This window comes from Rhamphochromis longiceps, linkage group LG11 (genome assembly GCF_057381845.1).
Source record: "Rhamphochromis longiceps isolate RC_006_pf linkage group LG11, R_longiceps_female_GT1.1, whole genome shotgun sequence".
Lineage (NCBI taxonomy): Eukaryota > Metazoa > Chordata > Actinopteri > Cichliformes > Cichlidae > Rhamphochromis > Rhamphochromis longiceps.
Window position 1 is genome coordinate 30,176,242 of NC_140567.1, and position 27,327 is coordinate 30,203,568.

The 27,327-nt window shown below is 38.4% G+C and overlaps 2 protein-coding genes across 2 annotated transcripts; both read left to right on the forward strand.

The window, feature by feature from the left end:
• Positions 1-107: 107 nt before the first annotated feature.
• Positions 108-25,620, forward strand: drd2l (dopamine receptor D2 like). Its single transcript, XM_085423590.1, has 8 exons — positions 108-342; positions 17,401-17,796; positions 19,133-19,242; positions 20,539-20,675; positions 22,182-22,396; positions 22,699-22,782; positions 22,862-23,216; positions 24,606-25,620. The coding sequence occupies exons 2-8, from the start codon at positions 17,425-17,427 to the stop codon at positions 24,800-24,802; spliced, it is 1,470 nt and encodes a 489-aa protein (XP_085279716.1). The 5' UTR covers positions 108-342; positions 17,401-17,424; the 3' UTR covers positions 24,803-25,620.
• On the forward strand, positions 8,455-10,212 carry LOC146659502 (protein FAM200C-like). Its single transcript, XM_085424201.1, has one exon. It carries the CDS (start codon positions 8,455-8,457, stop codon positions 10,210-10,212), a length of 1,758 nt encoding a protein of 585 aa, XP_085280327.1.
• Positions 25,621-27,327: the final 1,707 nt, after the last annotated feature.

Genomic DNA, 27,327 nt, shown 5'->3' on the forward strand with positions numbered 1-27,327 from the left:
GAATTACAGTCTGTCTGCTGTGAGCGCAAGTTGGCTCTGTGATTTATTTCTTAACTGAAACTGTGAAACCTACACGAAACCCTCCTCTCCTCTTCGTCTTCTTCTTCTCTCCTCAAACTGTTTCCATCGTCCTCCATCTCCTGTCAGACCCCCGCAGCACTGACCCGACAGAGGAGGGGGACTTTACCCCTGATGGTGTTTACGCCCACCGACTGAGGTCAATCTAGGGGAAGGTCTGCCGTAAATTGTTGATTGGATGCCGCGGACGGACAGCCAATTTCTCGCCAGTGCTGTTCCTGAGAGGAGAGCGAAGCTAAATGTGAGCACCTGAAGCACCATAGGGTAAGTAACCGCTTTAAACCAAATTGAAAAGCAGATTTATTCTTTCTTTTTTATTTTTTTTTTTTATTTTATCTTTTAAATATAGAAACCTTTGTCAGTTCAGATAGGACTGGCAGCGTCTTAAGGGGAACTTGTTGCCATGCTTTCAACGCTTTTCTGTGATTTTTCATGCTTTTTCTTGGTTCCAATATAGAAGATTGACAAGTTCGTTTTGCGGATGAACGCCAGCAGGGGCATGGTGACATTTTATTTTTGAAATAAAATCACGGCTTGGATTTTGGGTTAATACGTGTTTGGAGTGTATAAGTGCTTATTACCCGGAATTCAAAATAAAGTCAAGGCATGCCTCAAAAGGTATGTCTCGTATTATTGCTCATTTAATGCTTTCATTTTTTTTTTCATAAATACACTGAAGTTTTCCTGTTTCCGTTATTAAAATAATAATAATAATAATAATAATAATAATGATGATTTCAAAAACTACATATTCATTCGCTCTGTTCCATAATAGTCCTGTCAAAGAAAGTCTTATAGAAAGACTCCAGTAGCTGTATGATTCACAGTATTATATAGTTTACATTCCTTTTTTTTTCTGCCGATGTATTTTCAGATATCTCGGTAAAAGATGTTTGTAATGTTATTTTAGCCTGTAACTATTCTTCTAGGTTGCTTGAAATTGTGAATTTATTTACTCAACTTAGTTTGTTATTGGAGAGTCTGAGCATGATTGTCAACTTTACCATATTTTCATTTATTATAGGTTTTTTTTTTTTGTTTGTTTTTTTTACCTCAGTCTTCGGGTGTTGCAGAAATAAAATCAACTTGCCTCCAAATGAATTGCAGAAACAGATCTTACTGTAAATCTGAAGTTCTCATTTGGGATACCCTCTAGTGGTTGCAAAGTGGCATTAGATTTGTTTAGAGTTCTCTCAACAGCTGAAGGGTGTGTTTCAGTAATGCTGTATTCCCTCAAATGTGCATTTTAGAATGGTGAAAATTTGTAGATTTGGCAGGGGACGGGTGGTTAAGTGTGTAAACAGGAGCAAACCCTGGTTATGTCTACACTTTAAATGTTTGTGCCATATGGGCACTTTGACAAATCAAATTTGACTCTTAATGAAATGGAGAGGATGCAGTTATCAGTCTGTTCACACTGAAACTGTTTATCCTCAGCAGTCTCTTAGAAGTGGCTTCCAAACGCTGCAGTGTCTCATTTTAAATAAAAGATGGAGAAGATGGAGAAGATGTCAAATCGCTTCTTGAATAGAAGATGTTTATTTTTGGTGTGGAGCGTCACCCGGGGATCACATCTTCTCATGCAACACTCTCATGTGCCACATTGGTGCAAATTATTCCTTCTCCCACTTGCTAATCAATTTATTGGTATTTCTACCACACACAAGATTCTTATTACTTATTGACTGACCATATATTACCACAGGGGGCTGTGAATCCCTATTGCAGCACTAATATACTAATGACTTATATCTATATCTATTTTTTTTTTTCTTTCGTGGCTCAATTAAGTACTAAAAATGATTTTTTTTTCTCCACTGTGTAACAAAATACACAAATAAACCATGCTGTGATTTTATTTGTTTCCAAAAGTCAATAACTGCTCCTTAAAAACATATGAAAAAAGGAGGCAAGGGAGTTCAGGGAGTAATTGGGAGCTGAAGTAGGGTTAAGACGCTGAATATTTACTGGCCTCATCTCAGCAGAGAGCTGATTATACTGCAGCTGAACATCCGTACCATTCCCAGTGGCTGGGACTTGTTCCTCCCTCTCAGTGAAAGAAATAAAAGATTTATAGCAGGCCAACTCACAGCCTTAGTAAAGCTGAGGGAAAATTTGAACGCATATTTTTTTTTCTTTCTCTTCTATGCGTATTTTTTTGCCGTTGAATTGGGGGCAGGCAAGGCCAAGAATGTAATAGACCTGTCAAGCATCTCCAGAGAGGAGCAACCAGCAGAGGAAGAGAAACAGGAGATTGGGCAGGAGGAGAGGGAGATAAGAGAGAAAAGGGCTTGTGAATGTTATTGAGTTGGGACAACAAGGGCATCACTCAGCATGGTTTTGAAAGAGTGAGCTGATTAAATAATGTAGTAAAACTGCTACTTGGAATCTGATTACATAGCCCACAAAAAGTAACAAACTTGACTGTTGCAGCAACAATTGGGTATCATTAGTTCATAATATTTAAAAAAAAACAAAAAAAACATCTGTTACCTGTGCTTACTTTTTCCCTGTTAATTAGAGTCAAACTAAACTAAATGTAACCTGCAGGATCAATTTACTGATGTCTTTTCACATCAGTCTCATTACATCCTATAGCGCACCATATGGGAAAACAGGTTTCCATCCATGTTTAATTATGCATTTTAACTCATGAATGTTTAAACATGTGGTCCATCGAAGCACTCATGGCCCAAATGTGGAGCCTGAGGCTGGGTTGGGGGCAGATGAGATGAAGCTGGTTACTTTGTCTTAGTTCATAATAAAACAGTTGAAAAACCACCACAGTAATCTAAATTAAGCTCACTAATAAAAAAGAGATTAATCAGATTTTGAATTAATTTTCCTTTTTAAATTGGCTCTTGCTTTATGTTACATGTAGTGGCCTCACACGTTTTTATCTTCAAGCGCATTGTGTCTGTTTGATGCTTCTTTCTGAATTTGAAATGTATAACTCTGCTTTTTAGTGCAACCATGTTTTCTCACAAAATTTTCTATGAATGTGAGAGAGCGAGGTTTCATGTTGCTCAGACTCAGTTTACACATCATGGATGTGAATCTGCACAAAGTAAATCAAGGTTTTAATGAGCAACACTGTCAAAGGTGCTGCATCATAACAGCTGCTTGAATCACAGCTGAGTGTTTTTTGGCTTCTGTGTTTTTAGCAAGAAACATCTGGGGTGTCTCACTTTGTTGCTTCTTGCACGAACATAACTGTCTCATTACAGTTTGACAAATGCGCTCAAATTCTTAAATCAGGATTAGATACTTCTGCGGTACAAATCTGAAAACCACCACATTGTTAACTTTTTATCTGGAAACAACTTTAATTTTTGTTGTGATACTCTTAATTGTATTAAGGTAAGTCAAATAAGACGTCTTTCACTACAATAATATTAACTGGAAAGGATTTCAAACCAACTTCCACTTTTTCTACACTTTTTCACTTGTTTTATATTTCCATTTTCAGTGCTTTGTGGCATTGCTCATCTGTGTTTGTCAAAAATAGGGTGCATGGTGGTGCAATGGTTAGCACTGTTGCCTCACAGCAAGATGATCCTGGGATTGATTCCAGGATTCGTGGCTGTGTTGAGTTTGGATGTTCTCCCTGTGTCTGTGTGAGTTTCTTCAGGTACTCTTGTTTCCTCCAGCAGTCCAAAGATGTGCTGTTGATTCTAAAGTGGCCGTAGGTGTGAATGGCTCTCTGTCTCTCTGTGTTAGACTGGTAATATGTACAGTGTATGGCTCCTCTCACCCTGGGATATGCTCTAGCCCACTTGCAACCCTGAATTTGATTAGGAGAAGAGGATGGATGCTTTTCTGGCTGTAATTGTCATTTATAGTGAGTAAATACACTCACAGGACACTTTATGACGCACACATAACTAGTAATGGCCTTAATCCTTTGTGGTAGGGATTCAAAAAGGTGTTTAAAACATTCCTCAGAGATTTTGGTCCATATTGAGATGATGGCATCAGACAGTTGCTGCAGATTTGTCAGCTTCACGTCGATAATGTGAATCTTCCATCTGAGTACAGTGAACTCATTGTAACGTTCAAGAAACCAGTTTGAGATGATTTGAGCATTGTGACAAGGCATGTTGTCCTATTTGAAACAGAAGATGGATCTGGCTAAAAACAATACTTAGTATGCTGGGGCTTCAAGATTAAATGCTCTTCTGCTGCCTTGGTTGTAACAACTGGTTATTTGAGTTACTGTTATCTTCCTCTCAGCTCAAAGCAATCTATTCTCATCTCACCTCTGTTATCAACAAGGATTTTTTTGCCCAGAGAGCTGTTCTTATTGTATATTTTCTCTTCTCAGATTGTTCTCTAGAAAGTCTGGGACCAAAACCCATTCTACACTCAACAAAAATATAAACGCAACACCTTTGTTACTGCTCCCATTCCCCATGGGATGGACGTAGAGACCTAAAATTCATTCCAGATACACAATATAACCATCCTTCCCAAACAGTGGTCACAAATCAGTCCAAATGTGTGGTAGTGGGCACATCTGCTATATTGAGATAATCCATCCCACCTCACAGGTGTGCCACATCAGGATGCTGATCTGACATCATGAGTAGTGCACAGGTGTACCTCAGACTGCCCACAACAAAAGGCCACCCTGGAATGTGCAGTTTTGTCTCACAGCAAAATGCCACAGATGCCACAAGCAATGAGGGAGTGTGCAATTGACATGCTGACAGCAGGAATGTCAACCAGATCTGTCGCCCGTGCATTGAATCTTCATTTCTCAACCATAAGCCGTCTCCACAGGCGTTTCAGAGAATATGGCAGCACATCCAACCGGCCTCACAACCACAGACCTCGTGTAACCACACCAGCCCAGGACCTCCACATCCAGCAGGTTCACCTCCAAGATCGTCTGAGACCAGCCACCCAGACAGCTGCTGGAACAATTGGTTTGCACAACCAAAAAATTTCTGCACAAACTGTCAGAAACCGTCTCAGGGACGCTCAACTGCATGCCCGTCGTCCTCATCGGGGTCTTGACCTGACTCCAGCTCGTCGCCGTATTGTGTATCTGGAATGAATTTTAGGTCTCTACGTCCATCCCATGGGGAATGGGAGCAGTAACAAAGGTGTTGCGTTTATATTTTTGTTGAGTGTACATTCAAAGTCATCTTTCTTCCTCATTCGGGTGCTCAGTTTGAACTTCAGCCGGTTGTATTAACTTTGCTTCTATATCTAAATGCATCGAGTTGCTGCCATGTGATTGGCTGATTACATAGCTGTGTTGACGAGGACTTGAATTGCTACACAAATAAGGTGGCCAGTGAGCGTAAATAAAAATGAATCAGAGAAAATATACACCACTGGGACAAAGTGATAAGCTTAGAAGTTACTTTATCATTTCAATTCAAGATGATAAATATGCAAGTTATACAAACATCCATTTCCAGAAGTTGTCGAGCTTGTACTAAGTGGGAACCTTAGGGAACCAGGCTGCTGTATTTATATATGCATGGTTTGCTTTTCTCTGTGAAAAAGAGTTTATGCTAGCAGACATGATTGCACGGTAATGTGAAGTAAAACCAATGCACTGATTAATGGCGGCCTTTTAATTCCAATCACTGAAATCTGCCCAATTTATCACTTTAGTTTGGCAGTAGGTCTAACAACATGTACTAGACAGAGCCAAATAGGTGTACTTATTCATAATTTTAACCACTGAGGCTCTCCTTTTGTATCCTGCTTGTATTTTTTACATTTTAATTAATATCTTGTTATGTTTTACATTGCAGAAGTTGACTGTTTTATGAGAAAATGGTTGAGACATCAGTGGTATTCACAAACACTGAAATAAATAATATAAAATAATGAATAAAAATAATCTTTTCAGAAGTTTATAAAAACGTTTAATTGCAAATAAATCTTTTATTGAATGTTAATTTTATGTTGCTTTTCTTAGATAGGCGTGTTTTTAGACATAAATGTTCTTCATAGGGATTTTTCCACAAAGATATTCATTAAAAATAAACAGTTCTTATAATTACATCTTCTTATCATCACAAATTGAAAAATACGGAATGAATACATATGTATGTCTTGCCCAGAGATCTTCATGAAAACACATTTTTGAGTGAATAGGCATGTTAGAGTTAATGAAAGGCCATTATCTGGGTTTATAGAAGAATCTGTCATGGTCACATGGAGTTTTCATGTTTTCATCAATGTTTTTATCAATCACACATTAATTATGATTTTAGGCTTTGAGGCACATTTTTTTCACCACCCTGTTGCAGTAGGTGCAACATTTTAAATTTTGGTATTATTTATCCCAGCTATCAATGTGATGTGCTCCCTCTCTTAAAACGACATAGCTGAACATAGCTGATTCTTTACACTATGATGCATCTTTAGCCCAAGGTCTCACTTTGTTTGGATTGCAAAACAAGAATTACTTTGCTTAAAAACAGGAGATAATTCTGTGACTAAAGCTTCTGGGAAATGTTTATGTTGTGATTAGATTGTTAGTCATGAAATATTCCTCGCAAGTTAAATCTTTTTCTTAGTAATTTGTGTTAAAAGTATTCGAGGTTCAATGTAACTTTTGTAGTTCAGTTCAAGAAAAAAATTTAATAAAATAAACAATCAGTTGCTTGGGACAAAATATGCCCCAGCATTGTTTGAAGACTTCATCTTCTCATTCTTATTATTGCAGTGCTTCAGCAGCTTTACAGAAGCTCTGCAGTCTGTCACTGGCAAATAGCTTTTTTCCTAGTTTTGCACTCTGTCTTGGGGCATCTTGCTCTTTGATGTTTTTAAACTAATTTGTGAAAGAGACTGAGGTAAGATGAGCTCGGTTTACAGTTGCTCAAATATGACTGCAGGAAAGTTGTTTATTTTGAAGAACAAATGTTTTAATTAAATATTCTTGCTTTAAGTGTTTGGTGTTGAGAGAGTGAGCTCAAAAACAGGTAAAGATGTCAAGGAAATTGGCTGAGAATCTGTACTGCAAACAGGTGATTCTCTAGTGAGCAAGTGAAGATAGCAACTAAAGATCTGTCAATCATCTTATTGCAATTTATGTTGCAGCTGATTCTACAAATTGTCTTGAATGAAAAAAAACATTGTTTTTCCTGCATATTTTACAGCATTTACTACACACACACACACACACACACACACACACACACACACACACACACACACACACACACACACACACACAAATACAGAGGTTACAGTGGGTCAGATCAATCCAGAACAGCAATCCGACAATTTCAGTTAATGAGCAATAAAATCTGATAGGCAGGCTGATACTGTCGAATGAATGAATTTTTCATGTGCTTCCAGTGACTGCATGGAGATAGTTACTCAGTAATAAGAAAATAATGACATCCCATGGCCTGCTTACACCTAGAGCACATCATGCAGATATAAACTTGTGGTTGTGGTACTTCAGTATATAGGCAGAAGAGGTGCCTTTTTAAAGTGGCAGGCACATTCTGAGTGGGAAAAACATGTTATTGTGAAACCCTGAGTGATACAGAAAATTGTAAGAAAGAGAGGACAGGGGAGGGAGATGAAACTATTTTCAAAGGAAAGGACTGCAATTTTATAAACTAGATTTTAAAATCTTATGTCATGTGCTAATTCATTTTGGAGTTTTTAAACCAGATTTTAGATCTATGCATGTTCTGTTGCTGAATCAAGTTTCTTTTTGAATGTTTTGAAAAACTAACTGAATCATAGTAATTTTGTGTTTGCATAAAATATGTGTTAAGAAGTTTAGTGCAGGTTAAAAAGGTTAGTGATGTGCTGTGTAGGACTGGCGCTGGGCTGGCTCCCTTGCACCAGTTAGGCTAAATCAAGGCTAAAAGACAGAAATTTAATTCAAGGTGATAATGTTGCTTAGATGTACTCACCAAACCCACCTTTTATACTATTCATATTGTCAAGGGGGTTGGAAATTTGCCATATAGATCTCTGATTGTATCTTGTGAAATCAATCACTTGAGATGTCTTTAGATGCTGTTGCCAGTGGTTTGTCTATTGCAGTGGTTCTTAACCTGGGTTCGATCGAACCCTAGGGGTTCGGTGAGTCGGTCTCAGGGGTTCGGCAGAGCCTCCACTGCGGAGGTCGCAGAGGTCCAGCCACGCCCGAATTATCCTGTAAATTTGTGATGACACGCCCCCTTCTGGCCATCACTGGCTGCAGACGATCATGCTACACTGCTTGGCCAATCAGGGCTGCGGGGAATGTAGCGCGCGCAGTAGTCAACATGTGAATGTCGTGGTAGTACTTCGCGTGATTTTTTTTAAACATTTTAATCCATACTAACTATGTCGGGCAAAAAAAGAAAGTGGTTGGACGAATATGTACAATATGGATTTACATGTATCATGGAACGTGATGGGAGTGAGCGTCCTATCTGCATGATTTGCAACGCCAAGTTGAGCAACTCTAGTCTCGCACCGGCAAAACTAAAGGAACACTTCTTGAAGCTGCATGGAGACGGGGAATACAAGAACACAACACTTGCTGAATTCAAGGTGAAGAGAGCCAGATTCGATGAAAGGCCCACTCTGCCTGCTCTTGGATTTGTACCCGTTAACAAACCGATCCTCACAGCATCGTACGAAGTTGCTTACCTGATCGCAAAGCAGGGCAAGCCACACACCATTGGTGAAACACTCGTGAAACCAGCCGCGTTAAAGATGGCAAATCTGATACTCGGAACAGCGGCCGAAGGTAAATTATCACAAATTCCTCTTTCAAATGACACAGTCAGCGACAGAATAGAAGACATGAGTAAAGACATCTTGGCTCAAGTAGTCGCCGATCTGATTTCAAGCCCGGCAAAATTCAGCCTTCAGCTCGATGAGAGCACAGACGTTGCTAATCTAAGCCAGCTTACTGTTTTTGTGCGCTATGTGAAAGATGACATGATAAAAGAAGATTTTTTATTTTGTAAGCCTCTTACAACAACAACTAAGGCAGCCGATGTGAAGAAGCTTGTGGATGACTTCTTCGGAGACAACAATCTTTCATGGGACATGGTTTCTGCAGTTTGTACAGACGGAGCTCCCGTCATGCTGGGAAGAAACTCTGGTTTTGGTGCGCTAGTAAAAGCCGATGCACCACACATCATTGTGACTCATTGTATTTTGCACAGGCATGCATTGGCAACAAAAACCTTGCCTCCAAAAATGGCAGAAGTATTAAAAACAGTGGTGGAATGTGTGGAATGTGTGAACTATGTGCGAAATAGTGCTCTGAGGCACCGCATCTTCAGTGAGCTGTGTAAAGAAATGGGCTCTGAATTCGAGGTACTTCTGTACCATTCTAATGTTCGGTGGTTATCCCGGGGACAGGTGCTGAATCGTGTTTTTGCCATGCGTGTGGAATTAGCCCTGTTTTTGCAAGAGCACCAACACTGTCATGCAGATTGCTTCAAAAATCCTGAGTTCATTCTCATTTTAGCGTACATGGCTGATATATTCGCAGCTCTCAATCATCTCAATCAGCAGATGCAGGGTGGTGGAGTCAATATCATAGAAGCGGAAGAACACCTGAAGGCTTTTCAAAAAAAGCTAACGTTATGGAAACGACGAACAGAGAACAACAACTTTGCAAACTTCCCCCTTCTGGACAACTGTGTAAGTAAGGTCGAAGATGTGTCTGGAATCGGAGATGTTTCTGTATCCACGGAACTGAAGCAAACAATTGCAACGCACTTAGATGAGCTTGCAAAGTCTCTCGACAGATATTTCCCTACAAGAGAGTCATATCCAGCATGGGTGAGACAGCCGTTCACGTTTGCTGTTGAGACAGCAGATGTCAATGATGAATACCTTGACGAAATCATTGAAATTCAGCAGAGCCAGGTTCAACAGCAACTCTTCAGAACAACAACACTCTCAACGTTTTGGTGTCGACAAATGGACAGGTATCCAATTATTGCTAAGAAAGCCCTGGATTTTTTTATACCATTTGTTACAATATATCTTTGCGAGCAATCCTTTTCGACGATGCTGGACATAAAAACGAAGAAAAGGAACAGACTTTTCTGTGAAAATGACATGAGACTGGCACTTGCCAAGGTGAAGCCACGCATATCTGAACTGGTCTCTCAAAGGCAACAGCAGAAGTCACACTGATTTGCAGGTATGTAATTTGTTGTAAGTTCATGCATTGTGTTGGTTTTGTTCTTTGAACAAGGTGATGTTCATGTACGGCTCATTTTGTGCACCAGTAAAAAAACATATCTATGTCTTGAATTTGAAAAAAAAAAAAAAAATTTCACTAAAGAGGGGTTCGGTGAATGCGCATATGAAACTGGTGGGGTTCGGTACCTCCAACAAGGTTAAGAACCACTGGTCTATTGATTTGTTCAGTTGAACTTGTCTAGGATATGGGTTGATTAACAATGCAGAGTAGAGGTCAGAGTCAGTCAGTAATTGTAATGTGATGCTCATGACGGAGCGGGTGGTGCTAAGGTGGTAAAAGTCTCACTTAATTCATTCATGGACTAACAAGAAAATTCAAACTGTGATGCTGCCAGTCAGTAGTCCGTTTCAACTTCCTGTTGCCGATAAATATTTCATGCAGCTTTTTGCATGCTGTCGTACAGCCTCTGTGTTTGAGTGTAACAGAAGAGAGCCAAAGACTTGTAAGCGAGGGGAAGAGAAGTTCTTATATATCTATATCATGTCTCCTCTCTGCAAAAAGACATCAGTGCCAGGCTACTAATCGCATGTTTCAAAGAAAAGGCTAGTTTAGATGAGATGTGTTGTTACTAATGTTTTCATTAATTAAGCGTATTGCGTTCCTTCTTTTGTCTAAAGCTAAATATTTGTCTGTTTTAGTAAACGACAAAGCTAAGGTTGTTCTCTGCGACAGACTCCCTCTGGAATTGGTTTTAAGATTTTTTTTCTGCAAAAAACTGCAACAAAAACAACAGAAAAAGTTCTCTTTCTGTTTCAAATAGGTTTAAAATTCATTTACTCATTTGCTGTGTCTAATAGCCTGCTGTTTCATGAGTCGTGGCTATGTTTTGAGATCTCAGATGTCATTTTATTTATCCCAGCTATCAATGTGATGTGCTCCCTCTCTTAAAACGACATAGCTGAACATAGCTGATTCTTTACACTATGATGCATCTTTAGCCCAAGGTCTCACTTTGTTTGGATTGCAAGACAAGAATTACTTTGCTTAAAAACAGGAGATAATTCTGTGACTAAAGCTTCTGGGAAATGTTTGTTGTGATCAGATTATTAGTCATGAAATATTCCTCGCAAGTTAAATCTTTTTCTTGATAATTTGTGTTAAAAGTATTCGAGGTTCAATGTAACGTTTGTAGTTCAGTTCAAGAAAAAAATAAAATAAACAATCAGTTGCTTGGGACAAAATATGCCCCAGCATTGTTTGAAGACTTCATCTTCTCATTCTTATTATTGCAGTGCTTCAGCAGCTTTACAGAAGCTCTGCAGTCTGTCACTGGCAAATAGCTTTTTTCCTAGTTTTGCACTCTGTCTTGGGGCATCTTGCTCTTTCATTCATTCATTTTTCATTTATTTATTCATTTTCAGGCACAACAAATACCTATATTGAACATAAAATACACAAAACAAAAAACAAAACTTGCCTGAAAAAGGAGTGGGACGAAGAAAACTTATTAAATCCCACCCCTATACTCACTCATCAACAAAAAAAAACAATAAACTTCCCGCAGCTACGCCCATCATTGCATACAGACCCATCAACAGCCCCGGGCAGATACAAGCATCTAAGCGGCAGCTCGCAACCAACAATTAGAGCCTTCATAACTGAATACAGAATATATAAATTATAAATTGCATTACCACAGGTAACAGGCAGTAATAACTACAAGTAACAAACACACATACATATACATACATATATATCTACACACACAAGTACATATATGTACATACATACGCACACTTTATTTTTTATTTTTTATTTTGGAATCCATACCAGCAATGGTAAGAGGACAGACATTACAGAGCACACTAAAACCCATCATTGAGTATACTGTGACCAGACCAACTGTTTGTAGAGAAATTTAAATCTATGAATATTTTTGCATTGTTTCAATTGTAAACTCAGACTGTTCCAGATTTTCACACCACATACAGACACACAAAAGCCTTTACGGGTTGTTCGAGTTCTGGGTAATTTGAATTCTCCAAAGCCTCTCACATTATAAACCTTTTCTCGAATTTCAAATCTAGTTTGTAAATTTGCCGGTAAAAGTTTAGTAAAAGCTTTATACAAAATTATGGATGTATTGTAATTAACCAGATCCTGGAATTTAAGTAACTTTGCCTGAAGAAAGAATTTGTGAGTATGATCTAGATAACCAGCCTTGTGAATAATACACAGTGCTCGTTTCTGTACTGTGACTAATGGATTAGTTGTATTTTTATATGTATTTCCCCACACTTCCACACAATATGTAAGATATGGAAGAACCAGGGTACAGTACAGAGTACGAAGTGCATCTTTATCAAGGAATTGTTTCACTTTGTTCAAAACTGCGAGGCTTCTAGAAATTTTGGTTTTTATGTGTCTGACGTGGGGTTTCCATGAAATTTTGTTATCAATTATAACTCCCAAAAATTTGTTTTCACTCACATTATCAATTGGTACACCTTCAATGATAATTGGTAATTCTATATTATATTTTAAATTACCAAAAAACATTGCTTTAGTTTTATTTATATTTAATGATAATTTATTTATGTCCATCCATTTTTTTATTAATTTTAGCTCCCTGTTTACAGTCATTACAAGATCAGTATAATCATCGCTACTGAAAAATATGTTGGTGTCATCTGCGAACAGTATGAGTTTAAGTACTTGAGAAACATCAAAAATATCATTTATGTATACATTGAAAAGTTTTGGTCCCAACACTGACCCTTGGGGAACACCACATGTAATACCAAGTTTCTCTGAATGGTAATGCCCTATGCTAACATATTGTTCCCGACCTGTTAGGTAACTTTTTAACCAGTTACCAGCTTTCCCTCGAATACCATATCTTTCCAATTTATCCAGTAAAATTGAGTGATTGATTGTGTCGAAGGCCTTTTTGAGGTCAACAAAAATACCAACTGCATATTTATTTTTATCCAGTGTATCAGTAATTTCTTCTACTGCCTCAATTATCGCCATTGAAGTGGTTCTTTGCGTTCTGAAACCATACTGACCAACATTTATTATTTGATGTTTTTCAAGGAATTTTTCTAATCTTGAATTAAAAAGTTTTTCTAGAATTTTTGAGAATTGAGGCAGTAGAGAAATAGGCCTATAATTGGTAAAACTGTGTTTGTCATTACTTTTATATAGTGGTATTACTTTCGCAATTTTCATTTTTTTTGGAAAACAACCGGACTGAAATGATAAATTACAGATATATGTTAAGGGACTAGCAATATTCAGAATAACCTGTTTAACTACAGACATATTTATGTCATGATAATCCATTGAAGACTTACTTTTACATTTTAATGTGATATTTATTACTTCTTGCTCATTTGTAGCTGAGAGGAACAGTGAAAAGGGATTTGATTTTATATTACTGATATTTTCATTTTTATGACACGGAATGTCCGCTGCTAGTTCAGGGCCAGCATTTATGAAGAATTTATTGAACCCATCGACAATATTACTCATGTTGTGATTTTCACCATTTGCATCAGTAAAATATTCAGGATATGATGTTCCAGAAGATCCTTGTTTAATTAAGTTGTTTAACACATCCCAAGTTCCTTTTATATTGTTTTTATTTTCATATAATCTTCTTCTATAATAAAGTTGTTTGCTCGTTCTTATAATATCAGTCAATTTATTTCTATATGCTTTATATCTTTGTTCCACTTCTTTTGTTTTTACTTTGATAAACTGTTTATACAGATTGTTTTTCTTTTTGCAAGCATTAATAATTCCTTTTGTGAGCCAAGGACTTTTTATCTTTTTTTCCTTTGTCATGTGTTCGTTTACAGGACAATGTTTATTGTACCACATAGTAAAAATATCTAGAAAATTATCATAAGCCTTGTCCACATCTGACTCTTCATACACCGAACTCCAATCTTGTTGTGCTAAATCGAAATTGAAGGCATGAATTGCTTCTTCATTTATTGTTCGCTTTGCTATCATGATCTTGGTATCTATTTTTTTTAAATCACAGTCACACAAAGTAAAAACTGGTAAGTGGTCAGTTATATCACAGACAAGCAGACCACTATTAATTTGGAAATCCATGACATTAGTAAAAATGTTGTCAATAATAGTGGCGCTATGTGATGTTATTCTGCTTGGCTTTGTTATTGTTGGATATAGTGATAAGCTGTACATTGTGTCAGTAAAGTCATCTTTGATGTTGATGTTTTGAGATCTCAGATGTCATTTTATGGTAAGGATTAGGGTGCGGCTCATGATTAAGATCGTCATCAGTCGACACTACTGGGTTGTAAACCACATTCAGCAAACAATAAATTCTTTTGATGGCACACAAATGAGTGTTACATGTCATTTTAGGATACTGGGGTGCTGAGTCTAATGATTCCCCTAAAAACAAAGATTCCTAAAGAACATGCTTGTCATTTGCGTCATTTACAGAACATAACCTGCCATCAGATTCAGTGTGACATTAAAATAAAGTCTTCACATGAAACCCAATTGACAGGGTTTTTTTCTCATAAAGATTGTAACATTATGATGCAAAACTTGTGCAGCATAAATCAATTTCTCAGCACTTCATCTGTATGCTGACAACAATCCACATTTCTTCCCCCCAAAAATATGGAGCATTACTTTATTTCTGAGCAATTTCTCATGAATTATTCTGTACAGCCCACAAACTGGGTTTGAGCGACAGCTTGCACAAACACCCTACTCCTGATGGCCCTTTGGTCAAAAGAATTGCACCGTCCTTAGTTCACCCTTCAAATTGAATTACATCAACTAGTTGTGGATTACAGTACCACTGTGCATCAATATCGCCAAAGGGAGAGCATGGCTTATAGAGAGCAGTCAGTGAATAATGCATCCTAAAAATACAAACAAAAACGAGGCAATTAATAAACTAATGTTTTCACACAGCTCACCCAACACACTGATGCATGCATTGCACATGTGGATTAGTGTTTCTCTCACTGACCTAACATCAATAATTCTTTTTATGCTATGGACAGGTTATGTAGGTAAAACCTTTGTGTATTGAACACTGATAATACATACATAATTGATCAAATATGACTGACTGTGTTAAAACTTTCATGGGTGGAAGGCATGTCAGAACAAACAGAATACTGACTCAGTGATGAGCATCCATACGGCTTATAAATGCTATAAGCTGTCACAGTGCAATTATAGTTTATATATGAAGTGTGTGTGTGTGTGTGTGTGTGTGTGTGTGTGTGTGTGTGTGTGTGTGTGTGTGTGTGTGTCGTCATTAATTCAGAAGCATGCTGGTCAGTGAGTATTAGGATGTTCAGTTAGTATTACATTACACATGTAAGTGGTAAGTGGTTCTTCTATAGCACTCTCCTCTACTAAAAAGGCTTTAAACAAAATACCTCATATACACAAGCACTTTTTTCCTACACTTAAGTGCTTTCTAGCAAATACTCTGATGGATGGTTTGGAGAGCAACTTGTGGTTCAGTATCTTGCACAAGCATACTGCATGCACACTGGAGCAGGCAGGAATTGAACAATCGATCTTCCAATTAGTAGATGGCTTGCTTTAACTCGTGCATGTCTAATTTCCCCTATGCGTTTACATGAAAGGTGTCATGTTGGCAGCAACGAATCAATCTAAAAGCTGAATTCATGGATCATATTACTCTTTTTCCACAGAAAACACAGAGACATTATCCTGTGTTCCAAAGGTTGCAGGTTAGTGGTGTAAAAGAGTTCGAGCAGCAGATTAGAATGAAGTACGCTAACATTTTATACGGTTTCTACAGCATCAAACTAATTTGAACGTATTCCTCTGACAGTGCAATGCACAGTTTGTGTTTCATGTGGTTTTAGGAAGCTACACATATAAAAGGTACACCCCCAGCAGAGAATCTATATCACACTTAAAACATGCTGTAAATAAAAGAATTAGTGAAAACGTGGGGTGGGGCTTCCATCTGATTTTTAACCCCCTCGGACCATAACCTGCTCCTGACTGTTTTAGTTTTTGCTCTGGCAGCTGCAGACTTCCTGTTGTTTAAGAGTTTGAGAGTAAAGATTGAATATAAAAACAGATTTGAAACATAGGCTTGGTAAAAATTTGATCACATCACCAATTACAGTGTGGGGTTTGTGTTTTAGGATCATATATTAATGCTTTCAGAACAATAATTTTTTTGCTGCCAAGAGATAGAAAATCAAGGAATAAAGTTGGGTCTCATAGTTAATATTTATTACTGACAGCCATTAGAGAAACACAAAGAGATGCTGCTTTGCTTTGGGCCTCAGCTTTCTTAATTCATATACAGACATAAACCCAGAATGATTTGCAGTATTTTTAACACTGTCTTTGCATAATTTTTAACCCTGTAAGACCCAACCTATCGAAAACAGCCAGAAAATTCAAATTCTTTGGAATTTAGATGTTTATTAACCCTTATAACAAAATCCACAATTTCTTTTTGCTGTATCATGTTGCGTATGATATATTTTTATTACATATTTATTATATATATTTTTGTATCACATTTGATACATTGGGCATTTTTGGCAACTTTTTGTTAAAAACAATGTTAATTTTATACAAAAAAGGAGAATTTTGTCCATAACATTTTGAAAGTATGGCAAGTGTTGATCATGTTGATGAGATAGAGCTCTCAGAAACTCATATATCATATATGATACAAAGGGCATTATAGGATTAAATGGAAGTTGATTGTCTGTGATATAAGAAATATGATTAGCTAAATAAGTTTTCCTTTTTACAAGAAAACATTGCGTAGCACCTTTTCTGGCAGCATAACCACCTGCAGACAGCAGCGGGAAGAAATCCAGGCAATAATGGGAGCGTCAAAACTAACTAACTAAAAACTAACATAAAAAACTGAGTGTGCAGTATCCAATGATTTTCCTTTACTCTGTGCCCTTTGTGTGGTTACAAAGCTGTCTGTCTGAGGTGAGACCAAAGACAAAGTTCCAATAATAAGCGTTCCTTCGTTCTCCTTTCCTGTCAGAAAAAGTAGCCACTCATCTTTGGATCTATTTTAAAAGACAGAATCAAATGCACAGTGGGCCATGAAGGGCCCCACAGTAATTATGTTTCTCCTGCTTTTTTGTGTCATTAATTTTCAGCCTGACCATGTTCACTGGAGCAAGATGACTTTACCCAACAAGTCAGACGACACCTCCTCCCCCTCCTTCCCTCTCTCTTCCCTTGAACATAATTTCTCTGTCTATGTCACCATTGACCCCTCGTACTCCCCCATATCCTTCCCCACATCCTCTTCCTCTTTGCTGACTTCCACCAACTGCACCAGCTCTGCTTCACCCTACTCTCCACCATACAACTTCTATGCGGTGCTGTTAGTCCTCCTGATCTTCTGCGTGGTGTTTGGTAATGTGCTGGTGTGCGTGGCGGTGTCTCGAGAACGTGCCCTGCAGACCACCACCAACTACCTCATCGTCTCACTGGCTGTTTCTGACCTGCTGCTGGCCACGCTGGTCATGCCTTGGGGCGTATACCTGGAGGTGTGTGCACTTGTGTTTGTTTTCCCTTCTTTTCTTGTTTATTTTTTTGTGGTTCAGAAGAAAGACAAAAAAAAAAGAGAGAATCAAATCCTTAGATGCAATGGAAATCAAGAGGATAAGAGTGTTCGGTAGTTTTCAGCCTTTTTCGAACAAACACAAAGCAAATGAGACCAGTAATATATTAGATAAGAATATGAGCCGACTGATAACCAGCCTTCCAGAATTTCACATATGCTGTTTTGTCTAGCTTCTTATAGTAATTTCAGTAGCTTTGGTTTGTGGACTGCTGGTTGAAAATGAACAATACAAATACATTTTTGTTAGTATGAAGTTACCAGAACAACATTATGGATAAGATTGGTATGGTAATCAAGAAAATAATAGGACTTATTAATAATGCGCATATTCTTTTGGAATAACCTGTCAGGTCTTCTCACATTTTGGTTTGCCTTTTGTGTTTTATTAACAAAAGGGGAGAAAAGCTTCCGTTGTGTATCTTTGCTTATTATGCTTCCTTTGTTTTAATTCTATTTTTTCTTTCTTTCTGTTAGTTATTCTGCTTGATTTTTTTTTTCTTTTGAATTCTGAAATTTGTCTTAGTTGTCATCAGTTCTCCGGGCACTTTCTGTCCTACCATATCCCTTTGTTTGTCCTGAGTTTAATTAAAGTTATCTTTTTGTTTGTGTAGGTGATGCCTCTGTGTTCTGTATATTGGGTCCTCTTTTTGAACTTCAAACAACACAAAAATACCCACTCACATTTACAAGATCAGTCAACGTAATGTTACATGGTTCCTTATCTTTATTTTATTATAACCTACTCAAAGAAAGATTGAATCAATAAGTGTTTTGGCATTTTTGGCTATTAAATAACACATACCTTTGTCACATATCAGATTGGCTATTGATTATATCACTGATTAATTATTTAATAATTATAAATACTGTTACTCTGTTTTAGTCAAGAATAATTATTGTTTTTTTTTTTTTAGATCCAAGGGACTTACTTGAATTATTTTTTTTAAATCCTTTGGTGCACAGCAGTCACTGTTAGAGTGCAAAATACTTATTTCTGCATTATTTAGTAGGTAAACACAAATCCTTTGTCTTTTTCTTTCTGACAGTCTTTGTAGTTAAATTTCAAAAGGAAGTAATGATCTTTATTAAACTATTAAAACTCAAATTAAATATTGAATTATCCAATAAGAAGCAAAAGTTTGAACCAGCCTGGTTAATATTGATGTGCTGCACATGAATAAAAATGTACAAAACGTGATACCAGGTTAAAAAAATGAAAGTGAGTTATGAGTGAGTAAAACTCATTTGCTTTGTTGAAGGTGGTAGGAGAGTGGCGATTCAGCCTCATCCACTGTGACATCCTGCTCACCCTGGACGTCATGATGTGCACAGCCAGTATCCTCAACCTCTGCGCCATCAGCATCGACAGGTGGACACTTGCCTAAAAATTACTCTCACATTATCACCTTTACTGCTTGTTTGTTCTCTTTTCTCTTTGTGTCTCCTCTTATTGTTGAGCTCACCTCACTTCTATTCTAACAATTTATCTTCCTCTTGAGAATTCCCTTTCAGCAGGAGAACAAGTTATTCTGTTATAAACTAGTTGAAATTATATAAGTCATTTTTAACCAAATAACATGACAGTAAATCAGTATGGTATTTCTTCCACCTAATCTTGACCTTTATATTTTTTTTTGGCTGGGTTATGCAAATAAACGCTAACCAAAGAGCATGCATATACATACATTACCTATACAAACCCCACTAAAAACTGCATTGCCATCATCCAGCTGTCACTGAGTAGCCAAATAAAAACTTCTTTCTGCTGCAGTCATCTATCTGTCCACCTTGTAATGACAGGTTTTCACAGTTGCAACCCTAATTAGTATTTGCTTTAGTGGAACCATATAAAAAACCTGATTAAGTGTTCCACCTCACCTGATGCCCTCTTAATGGTCCGGCGAGAGGTGGCCAGACACCCAGCGGGCAGACAGTCTGCAATTGGGTCCTAATTCTTCTGACAAAGTAACACATTTAGACTGCACCACTTTGGTCTTGTGTAATTTTTTTATAGCATCTAAGGATAGTCTCTAAATTGTTTTTGTTGAATCCACAGAGAGTAATTTATATATAATTCAGTAGCAAAGCTGTCAGGGCTTAAAGCCCCCAAAGTGACCCATTACAAGGACACAGGGGTGAGGTAAAGTGCTGTGATTTAATTAACTCGAGCACTTTGTATGCAAAGTCATCCAGTGTATTCTGCAAAACAAGAAATAGGACAAATCTAGATAATGATTGTGCAGCTAGTGTGGAGTCATTATTTTGTATTTTACTTTAGGCTTCATGTTCCAAAATTGAACTTTGCTATTTGGGCTGTTTGGGACCTGATGAATGTAAAAACAAAGAATTGCCTGATTTTTATATTTTACCTGATTTTTGTTTCTGACAAAAATGAAATCCACATATGAGGGCATTTGTTTTCAATTGAACAGTGGCAGCATAATGTCCTTGTAAATGGATATCAGGCCCTTGTGGAGCAACATTTAATATTTTGGTCTGCACAACCCAAAATGTGATGTCCACATATGTGGACGCCAGGTCCTAGGAGGTCAATTAGGTGCAGAAATACATTTGTTTCCTCTGCATTGACGTGCATGTCAAGACACAACCATAAGTTAACGTGTAGGAGGCGCGTTAATGTGTCTGTGTGTATGTATTGTTGCAGATATACAGCGGTGGCAATGCCATTGCTCTACAACACCAGATACAGCTCCAGGAGGAGGGTGGCGGTGATGATTTCGGTTGTGTGGTTCCTTTCTTTTGCCATCTCCTGCCCTTTACTGTTTGGGCTGAACAACACTGGTAAAGGGTCATCTGATACTTTTTGACTTTTTCAGTGCTCAGCTGTAAATTGTTTTCTTTAAAATTATAGAACTGTTTCTTTTTTTTAATACAAAAACAGTCTTTCCAAACTGTCTTTAAATTTGATTATTCGTCTTTTAAAAATATAATGCTGTGACATTTCAATATGTTGGCATCATCGATGGTTAAAATTGTCTCACAGTAGTAGCAGTAGGGAAGGTGCCCAGCAGCTAACCTTATTGGAGAGCTATGAGGTAGAGAAGCATAGTCCAACTCCACCTCTAGGTACATGCAGACCCCGACCTCCTTATCTATAAACACTGGGAATTGGTGCTGTCTAGTCCATTTGACTCTGCAGTGAGCACGAGTTGGTGATGAAGGACTTCAGCTTTCAAAGCACTCACACTGAACTCAAAGGCGGCCACTTGAGAATAAGTGGGGAAACATCGAGTAATGCGAGGGTGAGCAAGAGGCATCCGGCAGCCTCAGTTGTGGGTCCAAATGCAGCAAGATACCAAATGATGTAAGTCAAACTGTGAAAAATATTCTCTCTCCCCAGAAATGTGTTGCTCGTAGATTACAGCACGGCATTTGAAAGGTGCTCTGTGCATTGCTTTTCATTCAGTTCCAGCGCCAGCGTTTGAATGTAAAGGATCACATTGCATCATTGGTGGCTTGCAAAGCGACCCATGGCTCATGAGTTGGGAGTTCGCCTTGTAATCGGAAGGTTGCCGGTTCGAGCCTACCGCCTACTGGTGTTGGCCAGAAGTGGCGCGACATGGCAGCCTCGTTTCTGTCAGTCTGCCCCAGGGCAGCTGTGTCTACAACTGTAGCTTGCCTCCACCAGTGTGTGAATGGGTGGATGACTGGGTGTGTAAAGCGCTTTGGGGTCCCTAGGCAGGACTAGTAAAAGCGCTATACAAATACAGGCCATTTACCATTTGCAAATGTAGGTTTGATGAAACGCCAATGAAAACAGCGTTTTACTTCATGAGTTAACATTTTTAACATGGTGTCCAAAAAGTTTCAAGATCAAGAAGAAATGAATGAGTTTAATGGTAAATTCAACTGATGGTTATTACAGCTGACAACGAATGGAAACAGATGACCAAAGTTAACAGCACCTTTAATACAGAATAATTGAATATGTTGTACTCTTCCATACATCTTTACTATGATTATCATAGAGTAGATTTGCCCACCGCCAACCTCAACTGTGCATCAGTGCAACAGAACTGATTCATGTTTCTAAGATGGACTGTTCATCAGTTTTTAGGGTAGCAGAGCCACAGATTCCTATTTAGGATAACTTGAGTGCCATCTCACTTGTCTTTATGATTGCTCTGATAATAGTTAAATTCTGCACCAGTTTAAATCCTAGGTTAACCTCTCTTGCCTTTTGCCTTTGTACTTTACACATAGACAGATAAATCTTGCAATTATCCCTAAAGGCTTCTGTACTATATCCATTCTTTGCCCTTTTTCTTTTTTTCTGCTGCACATTAGCTAATCGTGAAGGCACCACGTGCAGCTTTGCAGACCCGGCATTTGTGGTGTACTCATCTGTGGCCTCCTTCTACGTTCCCTTCATTGTAACATTGCTGGTGTACGCGCAGATCTGCCTGGTGCTGCGCAAACGCGGCAGACGCACTGCCCCGCCACGCAGACACGGTTTGCTTGCGCAAGGTGCGGCTGAAGCAGAAGGTCACCGACACAGGAAGGTAGATTTCATACCAAACTAATGTTTATCAAGCTTGAGTCAAGTTTGAGTTTTCTTCCAGCCATTTTGCAATTGTAACGAGATAGAAAGTTTAGATGAAGTCAACAACAGTCTTCATCATATTTGAAAAACACTTTTGTAACTTCAGATACACACACTTCATCTCATGCACAGTGTAATTTCCATAAGATGACACTAGATTCTTATCCTACCAGCAAATATATTTTACTGTGAGATATCAGTTTCCAGTTCTTTTTTGCATTATCTTTTCTTTTCAATATACATGGCATTCTTCCATTTCAGAATAAGTGTACACAACCAGAAGATGTGAAGCTGTGCACCCTGATCCTGAGACCTGCCTCTGCAACCCCACAGCGCAAGAAAGTGGTGAGGGTCATAACTTAAGCCAGCACTCAGTCCAAACAGATTCTCTTTTTATTGTCATTTTTATGTAATTCTCACACAGAGCCTGGTTAAAGAGGCGGTGGTTCACCCTCTTGAAGTGGAGCCAGGTCATTTCCTGCCACAGAATGAGCAAGGTCTGGCTCCTCCGCCTCCTCCTCAGGCCTCTTCGAAATCTGGACGACCCCGGATCTCCCTGTCCATCTCGGTTGGACCTGCTCCTGTTCTCCCCTCAACCGTGACACGATCGGCTCTGACACCTCGTCCTCCCACCCTTGAGGATGGCATGAGGGGCCGTGAGGGATGGAGGGAGCGCAGTGCAGGCAAAGAGAAATGGGGCATCACCAAGGAAAGGGTGAGAGGGAGGCTGTCACAGCAGAAGGAGAGAAAGGCGACTCAGATGCTTGCTATTGTGCTCGGTAAGCAGTGGGAAATGCAGACTTATTAATGAGGTGTTCTCTGCACCACGTGTGCATGCTCAATCTTCACTTGTAGTTTGTCACACTGTGCACTGGTGCATTCACAAACTCTTTCTACCTGAAAGCCAGACCATTCCTAAGTCTCTATGACATTGTTTTTCAAGATATCCTTCTATATCTAGTGAAGGCACAGAACACATCTAAGCTAACAGAACAAAGTTAATTAAATTTAATTAAGGCTTATTTATATAGCGCCAATGTGTACTATAAGGTATTCAGTACTGCATCAATCAAGTGACGGAGGTTAATGAGAAGAGAAAAAGTAAAACACAGAGAAACAGGACAAAACACAAAACATGAGAGTGATTAGACAAAAATATGATGACATTGATTAATGATATTTCTTTGTTCTTTGTCTCCATGCTTTGTCCTGTTGCATGTTTGTTGTCTTTTTTGGTCTATGTGTGTGTGCTGGTATATAAACTTGTGGAGAGTGAAAAGTGAGAGTGGAAGAAGTGCTCATGCATCACATTAAGTCCCGCAGCAGTCTAAACCTATAGCAGCATAACTAAAGGAACGTTCATGGATATTTAATCCAGCTTTAACTATAAACTTTATGAAAAGGGAAAGTTTCTTGTCTTATCTTTAAAAGCAGAGGTGTCTGTCTCCTGAGATGGCTCCACGGGAGAGGGTACTCCTAGCTGATTGTAGCTTGTCCCATGTATCATCACATTTGCTCAGATGCCTTCATCTTATTTAGGTATTTTCACAAGTTTGCTGAGATTGCATACAGAGAGCAATAAAAGACTAAATAAAAATTAAACCAAAAATATGGGTTAAAACCAGCAATCATGAAATGTTTTTTAATACATAAAAGGTGACTGTAGATGTTTACTGTACAATAATTCCCTTGAGCCAGTTCTGTATCGCAAAAGGAAATGCAATCACCTTTGGCAGAATGAAGAAAAATCTAGATGAAATGTGTCCCGAGGGCTTTATTCTGAATAACTGAAAATAATTTGATTTCTCCAGATGAAAGATTTTAAATGTAAATTTGGAGCAAGTTTTCCTTATGTCAGTTGGAGAAACAGTGATGAATGTTAGCATTCACAGCAGCAGTTTTTATGGCCTTTATTATGTATGACTTCTGACTTGATTGTATTTTTCTCACCAAGCTCATTTTTGTTGTGTGATTTATGACATTTGGCAGTTCTGACTCTGAAACTGGGATAGATGATATCCTCTGTCTGTGTATTTACTGACTCAGTGGTTTTATGAGGGTGTGCAAACTACAAATGTACAAGTAGACAAGATATTTAATAAATTACATCCTTGAATGATTTCTGTGACACACAAAGACATAACCCCCGTCTTGTCTTTCTTTCAAAGGTGTGTTCATTATCTGCTGGCTGCCTTTCTTTCTGACCCATGTACTGAAGGCCCACTGCAGAAGCTGCTGCATCTCACCCTCCCTGTACAGCGCCGTTACCTGGCTGGGATACCTCAACAGTGCCGTCAACCCTGTCATATACACCACTTTCAACATTGAATTTCGCAAAGCCTTCATCAAGATCCTGCACTGCTAGTCCAAAAGGATGAGAGGTGTCAGTTGTCCAAAAATAAAAACGCCTGACATCAATTTGAGTTCTGAGGTGAGAAAGAGCTGAGTAAGAAGCAAAGATAAAGAAGTGTGTGGCAGGTTTGATGTGCAGAGATGGGAAGTGAGACAAAAGAGTGGACAGCTGATAAGTCGAAGTGGGACAAACTTTTCAGAAAGTGAATGACAAGAGAAATGTAACAAATAGCTTACACAAGACTGAAGAAAGAAACTAGGAGGCAATCACAAAAAAGCGTGTGACAAGTAGAAGACAGGTGCACAAAACACAAACAAGCGGGAGATATTCAAAGAAAAGAAGACGTGTGCTGCGTTGTACAGATAATACGCTTGTCAAGAGAATTACTGAGGACCGGGAATCTCAGAGCAGCAGCTTGACTCAAAAACTTAGTGTAAGTTGGACTCCAAGAAACGTGACTGTTTTTCCAATTTACTGGAAGACTTAAGTCGTACTTGTATTTTCTTGTATCACTGACAAAAAGCACCTTATCAGTTTACATGTGCTTGTCTTTCCCAGAGGACTGGAATAAGTCAGGGGAAAGGGGGAAAAACAGCTTGCGTACAGCTTAAAACTCTGACAGCCAATGATCAATAATGTTTCATACGTCTTTTAAAAAAAATCCCCATTGCATTGTGTAACAATTATTGATTTGGTGACTGAGCAGTAACAGTCAAGACAGCTTTCATGCATTTTAATATGTACAGGTCTTTCTCTAAATAAGTTGTTTATAAATGTAAAGGTGAGTGTTGTAGACTTTGCTTTAAAGTTTTGTGGGATGTACAAATAATCAAATAAAAATCATTTTCATCCATTACTTGTGTTGTTTTAAAATCACTACCATCTTATGCAATGGAAAAATATACTTTTTTGTCAAATTACAGTGCAAAAAAATACAATCACTTCCACTGTATAGGCCAGTCCTTTCCCTACTTGATTGTAAAGTACAACTTACATCCTGTGTCAGTGTCACAGGGATGGTGACTGTGTAGTCTTGTGTAGTGAGACAGGACTCCATCAGCCATCTGGGGCCATTTGGTATGAAATTTGTATGTTTTCACTGTGCCTGGGTGGACTCCCTCCAGGTACCCAAGCTTCCGACTACAGTCCAGAGACATGCATGTTAGATTAACTGGTGATTCTAAATTGGGAGGAGTAAATGTCAACATGGTCAGTCTCTCTGTGTTGGCCCTGTGATACACTTGTAATCTGTCTAAGGTGTGCCATGTTGTGAAACCCCAAACTGGACAAATGATCAAGAAAATGAATGGACCATTTGATATTTTAAGAAATATGCATGTTGTTCTTTGTGCTAAGGGTCAAAGGATGTGAAAAAGATTAAATCAGTCTGCTTTCCAGCACTTCTGAACACCACAAAGTTTTTTCAGGGAGGTTCATGCATGAACTATTTCTTGGTTCATAACTTTCTGAAATCTCTGCAGGTTACCTGGCCTGAAATAGGATATTGTGAATTCTTCTGATAGCCCGCTAATTATAGTGACTCATTTTCATGACTGCTTTAGTTCAAGGCAACAGGACTACTCATTTAGATTAACCTGGGACCAGCTCTTAAGGCTGCATTGTAGGCTGCTGATAGTTGGTGTGCAGTCCACGACCCCTGTTCACTGAAAGCAGGGGAACAATTTATTATTACCTCCACTGTAACTCCAGCTTACAGCTTTGGCTCTTTAGCCTTTTAGTAGTTTTTACCAAGTGGAAGCGACAGTCACATCAGTCTTCCCATCCACCTCCAATCAAAATATCAAACTCTTTAAACAATAATTTGCATAACCTGTGCTGTAGTGCAAGTCAATCCTGTTCCTTTAAATCAATAATACCAAGAAGGAAAATCCATTGTGTGAATATTTTCAGTGTTTGATGTAGGAAATTTAGAAAACAAATGACAAATACATGTATCTCTGCAATTACGTGTAGTTAATAAAAGAAATGCTTCAAGATCCAAATTGTCAAAGTTTGGCTGTGATAGAAAAACAAACCGAAGTTTAACACACTCTGTGTTTGACTTGCAGCTTCCTGACAGTAACTCTGCCATTCAGTCATTTAAATAGCTGATGTCTCTTTCTTCACTGGATAAAAAAATGATACTGTTAAGTTGAAAATGCTGCTGTACCTCGAGGGCCACTGCCAAGATGGCAAACACGAGTTCCTTCACTCCTCTTCTGACTGATACCTCAGGGAGGTGAAGCTGGCAGAGCTGTGTCTGTTTGACAAGCTGAGATTGGTGCGAGTTGTATGGAGTAAATAAGGCGATGCGGGAATGCAGAAACAAACAAAGTGTGCGTGCTTTATTTATTTATGCATCCTGTCAGTCTCATGAGCAGGCAGCTCCTCAAAAAACTACAATAAAACTACTCCAACTATTTACAAGAAGCAAATGCTTCTAAGCAGTACCAAACCATGAAACATTACATAGAACAGTTGATGAAAAAATAAAATCACAATATTTGCTCCAATAGTAGGGGTGGGGGAAAAAATTG

What these genes read in the sequence shown, in the direction of transcription:
- LOC146659502 (XM_085424201.1), top strand. Translation starts at nt 8,455, where the DNA reads ATGGAACGTGATGGGAGTGAGCGTCCTATCTGCATGATTTGCAACGCC.
- drd2l (XM_085423590.1), top strand. Translation starts at nt 17,425, where the DNA reads ATGACTTTACCCAACAAGTCAGACGACACCTCCTCCCCCTCCTTCCCT. An exon ending in TGCGCCATCAGCATCGACAG is followed by an intron (nt 19,243 to 20,538) that starts GTGGACACTTGC and finishes GTATTGTTGCAG; the next exon opens with ATATACAGCGGTGGCAATGC. An exon ending in GATGCTTGCTATTGTGCTCG is followed by an intron (nt 23,217 to 24,605) that starts GTAAGCAGTGGG and finishes TTTCTTTCAAAG; the next exon opens with GTGTGTTCATTATCTGCTGG.